General features: G+C 39.4%; 2 protein-coding genes across 14 annotated transcripts in view; both read right to left on the bottom strand.

Annotated features, from left to right (window-relative positions):
• Positions 1 to 1,477: 1,477 nt before the first annotated feature.
• On the bottom strand, positions 1,478 to 9,626 carry LOC107997092 (uncharacterized). The gene has a single exon (XM_017055492.3). It carries the CDS (start codon positions 9,029 to 9,031, stop codon positions 6,239 to 6,241), a length of 2,793 nt encoding a protein of 930 aa, XP_016910981.2. The 5' UTR covers positions 9,032 to 9,626; the 3' UTR covers positions 1,478 to 6,238.
• A 1,444-nt stretch (positions 9,627 to 11,070) lies between these two features.
• Positions 11,071 to 19,194, bottom strand: part of LOC107997084 (uncharacterized) — a 46,170-nt gene continuing 38,046 nt past the window's right edge. The window contains exons 6-15 of one of the 13 annotated variants that reach the window (XM_062073421.1): positions 18,950 to 19,066; positions 18,657 to 18,832; positions 18,274 to 18,562; positions 18,126 to 18,207; positions 17,900 to 18,044; positions 17,638 to 17,827; positions 13,079 to 17,552; positions 12,794 to 13,008; positions 11,613 to 12,443; positions 11,071 to 11,415 (exon numbers count right to left, since the gene is read on the bottom strand). In XM_062073421.1, coding sequence (XP_061929405.1) covers positions 17,401 to 17,552; positions 17,638 to 17,827; positions 17,900 to 18,044; positions 18,126 to 18,207; positions 18,274 to 18,562; positions 18,657 to 18,832; positions 18,950 to 19,066 — 1,151 coding nt within the window. In that variant the 3' untranslated portion in view covers positions 11,071 to 11,415; positions 11,613 to 12,443; positions 12,794 to 13,008; positions 13,079 to 17,400. Of the gene's footprint in view, positions 12,444 to 12,569; positions 13,009 to 13,078; positions 17,553 to 17,637; positions 17,828 to 17,899; positions 18,045 to 18,125; positions 18,208 to 18,273; positions 18,563 to 18,656; positions 18,833 to 18,949; positions 19,067 to 19,194 lie in introns of those variants that run through there. The other 12 variants (XM_062073420.1, XM_062073423.1, XM_062073422.1 and 9 more) reach the window with 12 other exon arrangements.

The following is a 19,194-nucleotide window of genomic DNA, read 5'->3' as shown; positions in this document are numbered from 1 at the left end:
GACTGCAATTGCACGGTGCGTAAGCAGACTTGCGTGCTTAGAAAGTTTAGCGTGTACGTGTGCGATCGTCAATCCATGAATACTACCAATCAACCACGATAACGGAAACAATGCATTGGTTGCATCGATTGCAAATCGTATAATTGTATGCGTACATCGGATGTACTTTTAGTGCACGAGTTTCTATAAATTGGCTTGTGCTTATCTTATATCCTCTTTTAAATGTGACAGAATTAAATTGAAAGCGTCATGAAAATGAGCTCGTTTTAAAGGGCAAATGAAAAACATTCATTGTCGGTATTGCAGAATATCAAGAAATTTTGAATGTGAATCGAGTAACATTTATATCTTGAAAATTGCGTGATATTTCAACTTTAATTTAGCGTAACTTGAAATAAAATATATTGCTCTATTATTTCACGAGCTTCTTCTCTGAGCGAGATATTTCATTAGATAAGATTAATATCTTTATTAAAAAAAAAAGACAAACAATACCTGAAATGATACCGTTTTGCATTTTTTTTTTAAAAAGCTTTCTTCATAACAATCATGAATCAACAATTATAAAATACAAAAGTATATATGAACAATACAAATTATTAAATATTTCTTGAAATATTAAAATTTTATTTCTATTATTATTATAAGAAAAAAAGCGATATAAAAATATCAAGAAATTTATATATTGACGGAATATAAAAATGATAATTATATGATATATCTCTTATTTCCTCATTTGTATTTTGTAATTATATTTTCTTTGTCGTTAGATCGTGTAATAAATTTTAATGGGATGGAACAAGATTGAGATCAAAGACGGCATCGTTCTTCTGAAGTCAACTTGTAAATCAGTGGTTGTCTTTGTTCAACTGTGTCAACTTTTCTTAAATTATCTGTCTCTCGGTTATCTCGAGACGCACAGTCTGCCACGCATGTAAGCGCCTCCGAGAAATGCATATAATCAAATACGTTTTCACAATCGAATAATCTCGTATGATTGCAACTATCTAAAGCGACAGAAAAAAATACATGAAATGTAAATATATTTTCAATAACAAAAAAAATAATTATTTTATATTATATATTATATAATTATTTGTATATCTTTATTTTATATGAAGTATAAATTAAGTATTAATTAGAAAATCAAATTAAATAATTTTTTATTCAATTTAATTTTTAAAAATCATTAACCAATTTAAATAAATTGATATGTAATTATTTCAAATAATATATAACTTTAACGATCATTTTTTAAATGATTTATTTCAATAATATATCTTGATAAAAATAGCCTTTTTTTTTTTACTAAGAATATAAAAAAAAATAGTCGTTCTTAGATATATTAGATATTGTGATATGTGTCTAGTAAAAAAGCAAATCTTCGATAAAGGAAATAAATATAGTGCAGGCAAGATTAAAAGAAGAAATGCCACATTAATATGTGTACATGACAGAATGAAAAATAATAAACAGATTTCTTTTAAAATAGTCTCTTATATTTTCTCTCAAATTCTCATAATCTACGCGTGTATATATAATACAATATTTAATACAATAATTTTTGTTTTTTTTTATTTTTCGAACGTACAAAAAAAAACGTTGATGATATCTATTTTCTCCGTACATTAAGATTGTTTCTCGATCATTCTATCCCTTTCTCTCTGAATAATTCAGTCTCTCTCCCTCTCAATCTCTTGGTACTCGATGAATCACAATATAACGGATATGCTTTGTAATTGGGCGAATTTTGTCGACGAATTGAGAAACACGTGGATTGCGTGATATATCGAATATCGTTGTTCTTTCTACCGTTCACCGCTCGCCGGAGAATCTCGACCGCACAAAGAGAGGAAAAAAAAAAGACATAGATAAGCCTTAGAGGCGAGGTATCAGCGATTCTTCGATTATCACACTTTGAATTGCCTCTCTCGGCGAGAAAACTCGAATTTGTTTTTGGTCTCAATCAACCTTCAGAACGAGTTTATATTCGACTAATACAATTTCTCATATATCATTCGAATTAAACCAAATTAGAATGATTAAAAATGTAGATGAACAGAAAATACATGAGAAAAAAAAAAAGAAATATAGTTCGTTCTCGATCCGATCTAATTTATTCGATAGAAAAACGAGAAAGGGAAAGAAAATTATTAAAGTTGCGACCAATAAATAAACGAATAAGTCTCAATACTGATATTATTACACGGTTGGACGAGTCACCGGTGTTATGCAGAACGTATCCTTGCCAAGAGCAGCGCTTTTTTTCTCGCCGCGGAGAGGACGTAAAAATATACGTGGCTCGTTCTAAGGACGCGAGACATTTGGTCCTTGATTCTTCCTCGCATTAATAAAGATATAAGGCACGAGCGGATCTCTAAAGGCACCGGGCGAGTTTTTAGTCGCTTCGTTCCTACAACTTGATCGTATTAAAATATAATTATGTATACATATTTATATATATATATATATATAATTATATATATATAAACTCACTCTCTCTCTCTATTTATCTATCAACGCTATATATAAATTTTTTTTGTACATACGCGAGCATTATGCTTATATATAATTATTTGTATATTTGTATAATGTGTGTATGTATAATGTATGTACGTTCTCTGCCTACACGTGGGTTTAAAACGTGGGGGCTCGCCCACGAAGTTTTTCTCCCCACCACTTCGAACCAACCGTTCGTTCCCTTCATACCCCCGTCCTTCCTCCTCACCTTCCGTTCACACAGTTTGATGCACTTAAAAAATATTGCTTATACAATGTTTTATGCCTCGTTTAATAGACTCTTATGGGCTGTGCACACGAAACACATTCGTATACGCACGTACGAAAACTGTGCGCGCCAATACACACGTAAAAAAACATGCACGCATTTATTTCTCGCACTATCGAGCACGCTCTTCCTTCATCTCTTTCACTCTCTCTCACTCTTTCTCTCTCTCTCTCGCTCTCCCATCAGTCGGTTCGACGCTACGTTTATTATGTAAAACGTTTGTTATGGCATTATGTAATTCATTATGGCTTAAGATTACGCTATATTTTATTGTACATTGCCACCTTGACCCTATCGGCGAACGCGGACAAGGTTAATATGGTTTCTTCTCCCGTCTTTCCGATTCTAAAAGTCGATTTAATCGTTTCTTAGGCAAAAATTCGTCGAAAAAATCATTGCTTTCCAAAAATTTAGAAACACAGAAATCCACAAAAATCCACGTATAATTTGATAAAATTTGCTTGGAATTTATTATTTATTATTCCATTCGTATACATATATGAAACAAACGTCCAGGTAAATATTGTTCGACTAGCGCGCGTGCCACGATTCATTGCGAGTGCATCCTCGATGGCCGATAATGCTGTCGCAACGCGTGAGATTAGTCGCACTTGGAACGAGCTCGATTGAGCCTGAATATTGAAACATTGACGTAACTACTCTGTCTGCGATGGTAATTTACAAAATTGCCCTTCTTTGCCGCGACGTGCTCAATTGTTGGATCGTAGAACATTCGTGGAATGGTTATTTTCAGTTTTCCATCCAGAGGGAAATTTTCACGGCTTGATGAGTGTTACATCCAAAAAAAAAAGACCGTGGCACACGTTGCGTCAACTTGTTCTGATCGATTCTAATACAAGAAAACTACATATAGATTATCAGAAGTAGAAAGAAAACATAACAAGGAATTTTCGAATTTTTTTTTTTTTGACCAATGAATTAGATACATTCTTTGCTAGTTCGATGGTCGTCTTATAATAAAAATAAACGCGTTATCGACTCAAGAATCGAAATACATTAGCTGGGATTCAATCAATCAGAGAACGAATGGAAATGATATGAACGCGTGAATAATTTATAAGAATAATTAAGAACATCTCTCTCTCTCTCTCTCTCTTTCTCTCTCTCTCTTTCTATCTCTCTCTCGTAATTTTTTTTTGTGAATAAGTTTATTATTTTAAATTAAAATTGTATTAACATTCGATATTAAACAACATTACGTCCCTGTATGAAATTCTAATGTCTTTTATATATATATATATATATCGTTTAAGGCACGCTGGTTTTGCAAATCGATCTCGTGTCTTTATTAAAAATCTCCCCTCACGATCAATCTCGCATTAAATCTCATCGATATATGTACGTACTATTGATCAAAAATTTGAAATCACTTTTCTTTTCTTTTTTATATCATATATACATATAAAATATTTAAATAAAACATTAACTGATAATGAATCAAAAAAATTTAATTCCATTCCAATCTTATTGCCATTTATTAAGACGAAAGTAAATTTGCATTACTAATAAGATAAATGTGCTCATTTTTGTTTGCACAAAATAGGTAACTGAACTCTAATTTAAACATTTTATAAATAATTATATTTTACAAAATGTATTAATAATTCCAAATCTCTGATCGACAATGTATGTAGAGAATATCGTACGATTCGACAAAGATTGTCAAAAATCTATCGATCGATATTATAAAAATTTCTAAATTTATATGACATTGATTTATTACATTGTTGCGTTATCGATATTAAAAATTTTTTTAACATCTAATTGATTCGTCGCTTTAACTGTCCTTCGAAGAACGCAAATTTGTACAAAATATATCTCTGTATACAAACTATGTAATCTACCTGTAAATTTGTTCAAAATTAGATTGCGTTTGATCTAGTAATAAGACCAGCGAGAAAAAAGGCACGAATGGCGAAGGCCTCGAACAGAAGCGGTCATATGAATTTTCTCGCGCTTCTCCTTCTTCGACCTTTCGTTCCTTCCCTTCTTCCTCGTGACCGAAAACTCGATATAAAAATATCCATGAATGGCCGTTCGAGCGAGAGGATCGAACCGAGCCACACAACAATTCATTAGATTAATCGATTACGATTCGACTTCGATCGGTTTGATCCTCCTGCGTCATTCTATTTACATATTTACAGATAATCGACCGAGGAGGAAGGAAATGTGAGACTTGAGGGAAAATCGCGTGCCGAGAGGCGAGAGAAGTTCTGGAAAACAAAAGAGAGGAAAAACGGAGACGAAACCCTGTCGTAATACTTGCTGTGTACCGTGCATGAGACACGGATGCGCGTATGGAAGAAATTCTTTGAGCAATTAAACGATATCTAATAGATTTGATCCTCGATTGGACGCGAAATTGGAAGAATCAATAATGATTCGTGGAAAATTTCAATGTCAAAAGAGTAAAATTTTATTTGACATCGAAATAAGAAGTAATCGTTTAAAATAATCGTTAAAATAATACTAATAAACAGAAATTATTATATCGTATTGTATAAATAAATAATAATAGTATTTGAAGTAACATTTTACAATAATATATAACAAATTATCTGAAATATAATTTCAAATGTGATCAGGTTTGATCTATTTATCCAACGAATCGAGATTGAAAAATCATTGAACGAGGGCAAGTAAAGGAAAAATTATAGTTGCACGAATGCAACGAATTTTCGTTGAAATTTATAAAGGCGATTACGCAACGAATCACGATGATGAGCCACATTACCGAGTTTTCATCGTGATCGTTATCATTCAGAGACTGACATAATTCTATAATTATAGCCAATACACTCGACCTCTAAACGGCCTAGCCGATAGCCGTCGAACGAGTTAATCTCTGATAAGATGGTATGAGAAAAATTTCTCCAAGAAAAATATTTCATCATGATAAATTTTCATGGAGAAGGGGAGAAGGAAAGAGATAGAAAGGGAAGGGAAGGATTGAAGAAACTTTGGAGAGTGGCAGAAGAAAAAAAAAATCAAATCAAAAAATGTTAAAGGATGCCAACCAAAGACGCGACCATATATATAATCTCTTTCCACATACCGTCTAATGGCCGATTAAAATTTTATCATGTTTTACGCGACGCCGACGATTGAGGAAACGATAAACGCTTACGTGGCGTGCGACGTGTCGTAGATCACGTACTAATCGATCCTGCTCGAGAAAATCCTTTCTAAAAGGATTTTTTCTCTCCTTTATCGACCATTGAATATCTAACAATCGATTTCATATCCTTGATCCAAATCATGGTATTGTTTTTCATTTTCTCGAATTTAAATATCAACAACGATCGATTAAAAAAATTTTTTTTCGAGTTTAAATATCGATTTCTTGGCACTTGATGTCGGTTAATTTTACAATAAAAAATTCGAAACTTCCGTTTCGCGAAATCGAGGATCAAACAAATTTTCCAATTAAGTATAATGAGGACTTGCTGGATACCTAACGAACGCACTTCTAACCTGTGGGAACTCGTACGGACTTGGATGAGCTCTCCAGGATACCGGCAATCTCAGGCTTAATTCTAGAGCATAGTCATGGCCCCTGCCTTCGTTCAAATTGCAAATATTTTGGCAGTTATTGTTGTTATTGTTGTTGTTGTTATTGTTGTTGTTGTTGTTGTTGTTGTTGTTATTGTTGTTGTTGTTATTGTTAATGATATTCTGGCTACTGATGGGAGACAAACCCCTTTGGACTGTCTGCTCTTTGGCCGGTTTGCTCACGGGATTGTCCAAATAAGGCTTGAACAGAATGGCATCCTTCTTGATCGTTGATCCTGAGGGTGGAGGCGCGACGGACGCCGGTGGCGTTGGCACAGTACTCGTCACAGGCTCCGTTCTCGACGCAGCTGCGTCGACGAACCTCTTTGGCTTCACCAAACAAAGCGGCATTTCCTGAGGAGGCACTTCTTGGCAGGAATTCGTCCTGATCTGATCTTCGATCTCTAGGCAGAGTCTCTTCGGCGAAGATAGAGTCTCGTAACAGCATGAAAGAGTGCAATATTGCCTCTTTAACGGTGAGGACAGTTCTTCCGAGTGTTCGGAAACCGAGGTGATCTCCGACGAATATTCTCGGGGGGAATAACAGTACAATCTGGTCTGCGAGTCGGAGTAGCAAGATCCCCTTAAGGAGGCTTCCTGATAGCACGAGACAACCGGTGTCACGGCGTGGCCGTCCATGCAGCATGAAAGATTACAAGAAACGACAGGCTCGTTCTCGCAAGATACATCGACCATGGCGGCGTGTTGGTAATATGGAAGATGCTGCGAAGAGCCAACATCGCAGCAATAAGGAGGCGATTGCTCGTACTCGACTTCGATTCGATCTTGCGATAAGCTAGAAACGTAGTTCGACGTCCTCAGATCTACCGGTGAGTCACCGGAAGCGGCATCCTGGATGGGACCGAGCCTCTGCCTCGAGTTTCCGCGAAGAGCGATCTCGCCCCGCAACTCCGTCTCTTGACCTAACCATTTTTGTACTTGACGCCGATTGATGCCGAATTTTCTCGCCGTGGCCCGTTGATTACCCGCCACACCAACGTCTCTATGGAAAGCGTCGAGAACATCCAATTTGAACCTTAGCGAGAATGATCGTCGACGAGTTAGATCGTTGGACGAATTTTGATTGGCGGAAGAACAATCGAGTGGATCCATCTCGCTGTCGGAGCAACTGGTGCTGGATCTACCGGAGCTGGTGGGTCCTCGAGGACTCGGAGGCAACGAATATCCTTCTCGATCGTTCGCGGGGCTTACTGGGCACGAATCTGTGTGTGTCGGGAAAGCAGCAGGTGGTCGTTGATAATCGACGTACGAGGATGCAACGACAGCTTCCCTTCCCTCCTCGCCGACCACCACCTCTTCCTCGAGCTGGATTTCTTTCTTGACCACCGCCTTACCGTTTTCTGTCTCTTCTGCTACGTCCTCGGTTCCCTTCTCCTCGATATGAATCGTTGTTGTTTCTTTCGACTCTCTCTGGTGCGAACGGTGCAGGGACGAGATCGGATTCTCGGAATCCGGTGTTGGTGACGTGTGTACCGATTCGTGTGCGTGCTCATGCTCGTGCACGTGCAAACACGGGCTCGCGGAGGGCCGTGGAGAATCGAAGTGAACGGACATAGCCGAGCTGGAGCTGGAGCTGGAGCTGAATCCGGTGCCGTTGGCTGAATGCGAAACGGGCGAGAGTGAGACTCTCGGGGCACCGGGAGAACTAGTGGATTCGCACGGCCCTGGCGTCGCCGCCGAGTCTGGGCTCGCTCGTTCCGTCTTTATCATCGACGGCGCTAGCAACAAACCGTACGATTTCCCGTCCATTGACGAATCCACGTCCCCGTAATTTTGCTGAGATCGATGATGCATAGGCGAAGAACGATGCCGATGCAAAGAGGATGTCCCGACGATGATTTCATTTTCGTTACCGAATCGATCTTGTTGAAGAGGTACTCGATACGATGTCAGGGTCTGATACACCTTCGCCTCGTTCCGACCATCGAAATTATCGAGTTCCCCTCGTTGACCGTCCGAATTTAGAACGTAATAATTTGGTTCTTGATCCGCGCGCGTCTCCGAATAACCCTGAACGTCCACTGTTACCTGTATTCGATCGTCTGTTTCCCGACGAGGATGTTGTTGCTCTGAATTGACAGAATATTCTTGATAACCAAGACGAACGGATAAAACCGGCGCCGTTCCAGATTGGGAAACATATTGGGACGAAGAGGATGAACCACCATGAGGAGGATGAGAAAGAAGAGGTGGGGGCCCTTGCTGTGTAGCCAACTCGTCGCCGTGCAGTCTGGCGAGGCTGAGGTTCAAGGCCGGCGCTGCTGGAGTCACGGCAGGCCCCGTGGCTTCCGTCACGGTACCGTCCGGCTTGGAAACACCCACGGGAGAGATCACCGTTGTCGAGACAACTCCGGTATTACCAGTCTCGGCACAACTATTTCTCAAATTATCCTCGCACTGTAACCACTTTTGTATTTGACGTCGATGAATCCCGTACTTCCTCGCGGTGGCTCGTTGATTTCCACGACAATCGATGTCGTTTCTATACGAATCGAGAACCTTGAGTTTGAAGGCCGGCGCGAATATCCGTCTACTTCCCATCACACCGACCGATTTCCTCGGATTCTGTTGCTGTTGTTGCTGTTTTTGATGCACCATTTTCACCGTGCTTCCTTCACTGAGCACTTCGTTTACACCATGAGCCATAACGTATATTTTCACACACCGAACTTTTCCGCACCGTGACGATGACCGTCACGTCAAACACGAGAACGAGAACGGCGACGACGATGACGACGATGAGCTTCGAAACCGGGCACTGCTAACGATGCGACGTACGGGGGTACCTTAACGCGTAACATTGCACGAAGTGGCCTGGTCGCGCCGCGCACGGAGTTCCTTTTAGGTCTTGGTAGATGCCGTAACTAATTTTCATCCCCACTACTACTAGCGGACTGCGGCTGCTTCCCACTGAAACGATCTTTCCCTTCCCCTCTCAGGCCACCAGCTCGCTCTCTCACTCTATCGCCCCTTGCCGCGCACTCTCCTACTCCCGACCACACTCTCTCACCGTACTTCCCCTACTTTCCTACTCAGTCGTACTCTCGTTCCTTCTTTCTTCACGTTACGACCAATCAATTCTCCGTTCTTTTCTCTCCATCCAGCAAGCTCCCCTCAACGTCATCCTACTCGTGTAGCACAGGCGCTAGTCCACCGCCGCCGGCCACTAGTCATTCTTCTTTCTTTGCGCCACCGACCTAACCTCCACCAACTTCTCTCTTTCTATGACTCTCGTCATCCTGCCTGACTGCCCGCACCCGTAGGCGCCCCACCCGCCCCTTCCCCCGTCACACCCTCTCGCCTTCTATCCTCCCTTTCACACCTCAGCTCCGTAAAACTCCGCCATTTTGTGTGCTCACTTCCGTTAATGACGCGCGCGGGAAACGTCACGCCAGCGTGACGACGCTCTCGGCGCCATATTGTCTGCTGTGCTCGTCTGACTGCTTGCCTGCCCGTTCGCTCGCTCGCTGCTTACCAACTCTCGGTCCGCGCTAGCCAGCATGGAGCCGTGATTTTTGCTCGCCTTTCTCCTAGCGACTTGACCGTGCCTTTTCTCGGTATTACGATAGCATATGCTACGCTGAATTTCGTTCTGTTCATTGAATCGCGATCGAACCCATCGAAGGAGCGTTAAAAAGAATAGCAAACACGACTCGAGTTACGATGTTTTCTCGTGTGGCTGAGATTAGGCGTGTTATCTAGGTTAAATCGTTGAAGACCTACGTCAGACTTCGCATACGGTACGATTCTTGAAAGTTTGCCGTAGACGAGCGCCAACTCGGCGACCGTCGTCTAGGAAGTTTTATTGGCATCGAATAAGGGGAAAGGCCGGTGAGGTAAGGGGATTTTGCCTTCCAGGAAAAATACCCGTGGCCGTGTCAACTTTGCTGGTATTGGTAATCCTCTCCTAGGGTCGAGGAGCCGTTCCTATTATAGCCCCAGTGGGGTAATGCGATCTGTATTGTTCTTTGCTAGTTATTACCAGACCATTCTATCGACTTACCGTTACGAGTCACTGTTGGATAGTTATTCATACTTTTTGTCCTGTTCTTATTTTTCATTTCTCGAATGCTCTTATCCACTTCTAGTTATCTCTGAATGAGATTTCGAAGCGTGCATGCGGATCACACGTTCCTTGCATATACATACGTAGTGGAATGAGATCATGTTGTTTTTGTGGCGTGAGCCGACAGTTAATATGTTTAGCTTTACGCGCGGTTGCCATATCGCTGAGCCGCACGTAGGCCGTAACGTATACGGACGTGGAGAGACCTGCGAGCAATGACGCAAGCCGCGTGTTAGTAACTATATACTTTGAAGAAATAAGAGCGAGCGAGACAATTCGCATAGAAAGAAACGAACCGAGGCCTCGTAAATTTCCACGATTCGCGCCACCAGCAGAAACTGAGACCCGTCCGATCCTTCTGTCGTTCCACGAAGGAGCACCCTACTGCATTTCTAAGAATCTTGCTGGTTATTCTCGCTCCGTCGATTATACCGATTCCAAGCTTTCCTAAATAACATCTGACAACTACAAACGTTGTGGCGAGAGGATACCTGACTGAATATAATTTGACCTTCGCATAGTTTTATAAGTGTATATCATCATTTTGGTATTTTATGCTCGTTATAAAAATAAATGAGATTTCATTTTCTTTCGTTTTATAAAATGTCAATCGTCAAACTTTTTGCAATCAAATTCTTTATTTAATCGTAATCAAAAATTTTGTCCGTTCATTAAAGAGAACGAGCGATCATGAATATCGGTAAGAGGCATAGCAGTAGCAGACCGGCAGTCGCCTAAGTACGCCACGACGGCTGACACGTTCATCGGATTTGTCCTTGAGGCCGAAGGTAGGTGCAGCTCGAAGTCCGAGGACGTGGCAACGCAGCGGCCAGGCTCCCCCTCCTTTGTCCGTCGGCCGGTCTTGCCAGACAGGGTGTCGCCAGCTCGGTCGACGGGCCGTCCGGGTTGCTGTGAGGGGAGAGGAGAAACGAACAACCCGATGGTGTAAAGGGGCAAGGGGATTCTGTGGGTTAGTGTCAGTATAAGCGTGTGACGGAGTAGGCATTAGGGGAAGGAGCACGTTATGAGAGGGAATCGTTCCGAACAGATTATACAGGCGAAACGAAGAGAAACAAGAATAAGAAAGAGAAAGAAAGAGGAGATCTTGTAGTTTGTAAGGTCGAACATGTGTGCGTGTTATACGATCGGTCGTGGACCTACATTCACGTGGGTAGCCATGTTTGAAAACTCGCGTCCCGCTGGAATGTAGCCTGCTGGGGCCCCTTCGTTGATTTCCCCTCTTTCTCCTTCCATAATGCCGCCCTATGCGATTCCACGGTTCAAAGCTCGACATGACGATGCTCGAACGCCTACCTTCGTCTCTACTAGTCCCTCTGGGATCCTCTTCTCCGTTCTTCTTTGCTCTCCTATGGTTTTCCCTTCTATCAGTTCTTCCTCCCGCTCCTTTCACCTCCTCGGCGCTCCATGCTTGGCGCCCCAAATGGTCGCGTAACCAGAGACGCGCCTCTGGCCTGGCCTGGCTTGGCCTGGTCGCGCCAGACTTCTCGGCGCCCAAATGATGTACGTCGACCATTCTCTTTCCCTCTTTCTCCTCCATGTTCGTTTGCTCGGGATCTGTAGCCTTCGCTTTCCTTGCTCTCTTTTCACGCACTTGTGCTTGCTGTGTGTATGTGTATGTGCACACGCAGCAAAGGATAGAATTAACGGATTGAGAGTAAGAGTGAGCGAGATAAGTGTGCTTCTATTTACCACTGCCTTGACTTGCGACACCTCACCTTTAAATTCTATGTACCATACTACTCATATGGCCCTTACCTACCTTACTTATGTGGCAAAAGCCATATGAGAATGCGAATGTGAAAGAAAAGGGCGTTACGGTCGTAATTCTTTGCAAAAAACGCATTAGACAGTTCTTTCCACTATCCTTGTCTGTTACTTGAACATAGAGGTATCTTTCAAGGGTTCTTGGCGAGACAGGCTGTCGTCTATGATACTTATTTTATTCGAACGATTGATTAAGTCTTGTCTGAGCTGAAATTGTTCATGTTTTCATATAATTGGCTCCTGTTCAATGTATAATATTAGTTTGTTATGTATTTATTACAATACGTTTCAAGCGAATTTCTATTAAATTGTTTTGTTATTCTATTCGACCAATTATATTTTCGTTTAAATATATTTATTTATAGCATACAGATTTAAAGGAAGAAATATTAAAATAATATACATTATAGTATAATAAAATTATAATATAATAATTAGTCATAAATGATATAAAAAAATAACAGTTAAATATGTACTTAGGCTCTTTTGTCTAGAATGAAAAGTGGCACTTGCTAAAATTGCAGACCCGAGTTTATAACTGAAGTTTATTTACGTACATGCTAACTGGGAGAGCGCCACACGTGCATCAGTGCATATAGTTCCATTGCTGTGTATTAATGTTTGCATTGTATACGTTATCTTCTGTGTATATGAATGCATACGTGTTTGTACTTTAATCACATAGATAATTGTAATAGATTACAAGCATACATGCACATAAGAATTCCGTTATTGTATTATATTTTCAATATTAAATTTTATAATCTGAAAACTTTAAAAAATGAAATGTAACGTGAATTTGATATATCAAATGATACAGCCTTGATTAACAATATATATACATAGGTTAAACGTCATAGTTGGTCGCATCGCTTGCCCACGTACGGATGCAGAAATATACCTTCTCCGTGGGCGGTCACACGATGGCGCCTACTCGCGCATACCTGCGCATACCTGTAGAGCAGGCTAACCTCGCAAAAAGAAACTCTCATTTCATCGAGATTATTCGATTTATTTGTTTGCACAATCCATTCGCTTTTTCACGATATCATGAAGACAAAGAAGAAAAAAGAGGAAAAAGAAAAGAGAAAAAGAAAAAAGAATACATAGAAAGAAAAAGCATTATCAGAAACGAACGCAAGAATCGAAGTGCACACGAATAAAGCGAAATACAGCAACGCCTACGTTTGCGATTTCACGAGAAACGTACACATGCTAACCTTTATCTTATCATTGGCGAAGGCGTATCGAGGTTGACGAGGTTGCCATACGTTTGCTTTCGGTACGACGATGAAAGACAACGACGACGCGGATGACCACGATTCAAAACGATTACTAGCATCTTTCATACTTCGTTTCCGCGAAAACCTTGAATTCAAACACGGGATCGTTACGGGTGTAGTCTCGCTCTGACCTCGTTGTTCACTACGTCGCGATTTGCTATCGACCGAGTAGTAAAAAATTAAAGGCTTAAAAAGCTGCGCATTATCCGTTTTATCGACATTCAAACGTCACTTTTGATCAGATTCTTTCATTGAACTTTTTTTTTTCGTGATTTATTGATTATTATTTAATAATTCGTATTGTAATATTGGTGCATTTATATTATTTCTATTAAAATATACTTGTTCTTCTATCAAATAAAGCGTTTCAAATTGTTCAAGTTATTTTAATATTCATAAATGTGTTTTTAGTTCTCAAATTGGATTAACCATAAAGTTAATTGTGGCCAATGATATTCATGCTGTTCAAATGATTCAGTCGTTTCATTGGTATTGCAAAACCTCTTTTAACGAGCGACTGAAAATATTTATCATTTAGATAACCGCTGTCTTCGAGGGTCGAGAGCAGTTAAATTTGTTATCGATTAATGCTAGCCTTTGAAACCTCATTAAAACATGACTCGTTATCGATATATATTTCTGCAGAACATTTAGAATGCAACGTTAATTGTAATTTTTTTTTTTCAATCATCGATAAATATGCATGTTTTTTTTTTTACTCAATTTACTTAACGCTTACCTAATAAATTTGAAAAACTAACATTAACATTACAACCATCTTCAAAATTCTTTTGATTAATGCAATTGCAATCTATTTTTAAACGAAGATGCCGCAATTATTTTTATCTAGAGTCAACTGACTATTCATCGACAGTAAGCGTATCAAGTGATTCATATTATTATTTGTCACAATAATAAACGCATACACGTGCATCTTTAACACGCGCTCCTATACAGATTTGAGTTCGAATTGTTGGATGTCGACCAATTATTTCAATTTGTTTACGCGTCTGATTGTTCAGCTCATCAGTTCAATTATTGATAACAATTTCGAATTTTATCAGAATTTTATAAAACCGTATAATGAGAGTTTATGCAATGGAAATACATTGATAATTATCAAATGGAAAAGAGAGAAGATAAGGTATTTTCAAAAAATTGATCTTCGTTTAATTATTAAAACATTCACGTACATAAATAGAATACAAGTGATATTGATGCGTGTATGTGTATTTTCATTTCAATACTTATTACGATCCAATAATATATACATTTATTTTTTTTTTCATTTTTGCTTTTGAGAATTGATTTACAAAATTCATTTTAATCATTACTTCGATAAATGCAATTAAACAGGAATAGTTGAAGATATCATAAAGAAAAACTTTATGAATAATTATTTGCATTTGTTCCAACTATTATTCCTTTTATATTCTTTTTTGATACTTATCATGTAAAGCAATATTTAAATGATATTTAATGCAAATTTATACAAAAATATGATTACTGTCGCTATTATGTATTTTATGATTGTGTTTCTTGCTACTATTCTTCTTCTGCATTACGAGACAAGTTACAAGATTACGATCAATTATAAACATATGTTCCAATCAAACGTCACATGTTTTGTCCTGTTCCAATTAGATAAGATGCGAATGATTGATATTATCATTTATTTTAACAATGATTTTTCGCGAATTTTTAATTATTTAATTAAAATACATTTATTTGTATCAATCATTTTTATATGATGATATAAATCTAACGATTAATAAATATAAAAATGAAAATTTGATGAAACTTGGATATATAATTATTTTGATATAAAATTTTTTGAAATGTGTGAATCTAATAAATCCGGAAAAATTGTTTTTCTTACAATTTATATCAAACAATCAACATTTTAATTCTTGTTAGATGATTTTATATATTAATCTTCCAATATTAAATTTGCTGTATTTCTTTTCTCCTCGATAAACGTGATTTTTCAATCAATTGGATAAAAACATGAGATAGGATTTTGGAGCTATCAATAGAAACATCATCTTTCTTCACACGTAGCTGAAGATCGAATCTATTAAATCGTGATGAAAAAAAAAAAATTCTCTCTCTCTCTCTCTCTCTCTCTCTCTTTTTCTCTCTCTTTCTCTCTCTCTCTCTCTCGTTCGTTCTTTCATTTTTTTTTTCTTCTTTCTACTTATGTTTACATGCTCCGTTTATTTTCTACCTTAAATGCTAGTTGTATCGTTAGAAACGTTAGTGAAGCGTGAACCTTTAAATATCGCTAGTCTTGATACGGGTTACAAGTCGATTTCCGCGGAGTAAAAAATGTGGCCAGGGCTGTGCCGGACGATAGTTGATCGAGGGGTCATTTATCTCGCCGGCAACGACCTGGAAAGTCATCCAGAGGTTAATATGCAAAGCGTATGAAGAGAAGGAGAGAGTAAGTTGCTCGTTCCACCTCGTTCTCCTTGCAACCCGATCAGAAATAGCCCTTAAGAGATAAGACAGTTAGCAGTGTCTAAGATGTCCTTAAATAAAGTGTACTTATTACAACGTTTGTCGTCAGGGTGTCCCTGGTTGCTCTTAGAGAAAAGAACGTAGTTAATCGCGGATCGGGGAACAATTTTTTTTTTCGTCCAATCGACGGTTCCACGATCAGATTCATTTTCGTATTTTTTTTTCTCGATACGAGGAAGGCGATGTCAGAAGAAAACATCCATCCCGATACACATAAAACTTTCGACAGTTGCTCTCGAGAATATTTTTTTTTTTTTTTCGTGAAACAATGCATTGAAAATAACGATTCAATCTCTCAATGTAATAAAAAAATAGAATAAGTCTCGAGAACAATTATCGAGAGTTTTACACCGAAACGTATTCGCAATCTATTTATTTTACTTTACCACAGTTTCATCGTCCTCGAGAAAATCAATGTTCCGCGACTCGCTACGAAATATTGCACGCAAGATCCCTGCGATCTTCGACCCATGCGATCTAAAAGATCCGATATGTACGATAAATATTATGTATAAATGAATGGAATGCGAAATGTGTAAGTGTAGAGCTTAAGTCCCATAAGATATTCTGAAATCAATGTCGTTTGCCTATATTTATCCTTGTCTACGAAATCGATCCTCAATATGCATGTAAAATTTATTAATCCCCCTTACGAAGCGTTGCACAAGTGGCAAGTCTCGTGATCCTCGTCACCCGCTCACATCGTCGAAATTAAATTTAAAATTATATTTAAACTGTTCTATAATAAGTGTGCTTTTACCATAGTCAATCGGAAAGATTCTTTTCGGAGTGTTGCACAAGCGGCTTGTGACTTCCGCCATGTGCAAGATCCCGATACACTTAAACGACACACCTCCATATTTTTTAGGGATATCCCCTATTTTCTCATTTTCGTTCAATTTTCCTTCTTTTAACATTACACTTGGAGGTTCTTCGAGAATAAGAATGATATCTAATGTATTACGATTAATTCAACTGCTTGTTTCTCGCCCAATAATGTGTAGTAAATAATAAATCCCCGATAATAAGCACCGCGATAAATCCGAAATATCTGAGAAAATGTACGTACGATGTAGTCTGCGCGGAAAAATGGACGCTTTTTGCACGGCTCGACTGCCCGCTTCCTGGAACCAGTGTTTCGCGCGAAACGTGAATAATATCGAGAATGACGGTGCGAAGTCGTAATTTTTCCACGCGTCTACACAAACACGTGTCTCTCTCGGGTTCATCGCGTGCAGTCTAGTAACACGTACGACGCGTTACGCGAGGTGAGTTTGCACTTTATCCGTAATTTTCCTGGTCGCTTCTCTTGTCACCAGACGAGAGATCCTCGGTGAGCCTTGGGCCACGACAGGAAATCTTCAGGGCATCATTTTGCGGGGTGACAACCATTTCTTCATGTAGTAACAAAAGATGGTGGAAATGTAGATAAGGACAAGCAGGGCACACGTCACGCCCAGAATTAACACCGAGGTCTTTGTTGGACAGGGCTCCACGATGGTCACCGTTTTGTCTGGGAAATAAAATTGAAATACTTTTCTTTTTTGTCGTTGCTCGCGATACAATGAGTTCCGGGTAATTGACGTTTATGTAATTACCGGCCTCGTTGAAGTCTATGCTAGCGTCACTCTTCAAGAAGTCGGACTGTTTCTCGTCACCAAAATCGAGAACAAGGATTTCCTGAGACAACGTCATATCCTCTGCTTTTTCCTCCGTCGCGTTTGCGAGACTTCTTCGACGCCTCTTGCCCCATGACTCTACCGATTCTCGTCCCCATTCGCAGACAGCCTGTGATCATTTTCATAATTTTCATCGAGGAAACAACAATACAGATTAATCTGTATGAATTTGTTCAATTACCGGTTCGCACGGTCCTAGACAATACTTGACGTTACATTGGAAAATAACACCATAAGACTCGGTGAATCTAAATGCTTCGTAGACAGATTGAAGCGCGTTTCCATCAGGCGTGAAGCTTGGGAAGATCGACGGATCCACTGGACATCTGCAAGATTCGAAAATTCAAGATTTAACCAAGATATCGATTCCGTTGTTAGGATAATATTTAGGTGCACAAATTTCCAACCCTTCATCATCAATGATCTGGAAGGTGCTCTTCGAGTCCTTTGCCATTGCGACGCAACTTCGAGCAAAGATTCCATAGGGAGCTATGAATTTGAAATGATATTGAGATATTATGAAAACGTGTATCTCGATATTAAACAGACACTTACTGTCTTCCGGGATTTCGATTCTGAACGTCAGCTTGTCTCCGATACGGACAGTCTCAACTTCTCTGGATCTGCTGTCGAGGATGCGTATCCTCGGCGGAGGGGCTTCCGGCGCGCTGGTGATGCTGATCATTTCCGGGTCCCTGATAGGCATCATACCAAAGGTGATGTTCTTCGAGGACATGTCGTACGTGCACTTCACCTTGTAAATTTTGTCGGCCTTGGTCATCACCACGGAATGATGCTGGAGGACGACCGTGTTCGAGTAGATGCCAGTCTGAAAACCGTCACGCTGCCATAGTGAACAGAGAGTTTGAACAGGATTTAACGAGTCGAGCGGATAAATTTTGCCAGAGCGTGGAGGTACGATATTACCAATCACTTACCACACTTTGAGTGTTACAATCCTGTCCGCTCATGGTCAAGTCGAGCCTGAAGAGGTCGCTATTGATTACGTCGATGTTGCAAGTTTCAGAACGGCCAAGGGCGTAAATGCGACCATTAAAAGGCTTATTCGTACGAACTTGAACGGCTATTCGGGTGTCTTTACAGTCGACCGACACTGCAATTATATTTTACGATTCTTTACCAATAGGATTTCAGTTCAACGAGAAAGTCTTTATTTTTGAATTATTCGTTTATTAATCAGACCTTAATGGCGAAGGATAAATGTACGTACCGTCGTAACAGGTACCAGTTTTATCGCAATTTATATCGTTTCTCGTGAGATTATTTATGGTAGGGTCTTCCGTGGTTTCAAAGACAACTGGTGGATCAGCAACTGGGCCTGTACCTTCTGAAAATCGAATACATTAAATAGCATATATGTCTACGTAATGTCTGTTTTATTTAAGTGTCTTTTGAGAAAAGAATTGTTACGAAAAATATTGTAATGTTATTAAAAATATCTCCTAAATAAATGAT

Source organism: Apis cerana, linkage group LG3 (genome assembly GCF_029169275.1).
Source record: "Apis cerana isolate GH-2021 linkage group LG3, AcerK_1.0, whole genome shotgun sequence".
Lineage (NCBI taxonomy): Eukaryota > Metazoa > Arthropoda > Insecta > Hymenoptera > Apidae > Apis > Apis cerana.
This window is presented reverse-complemented; position numbering and strand designations above follow the sequence as displayed.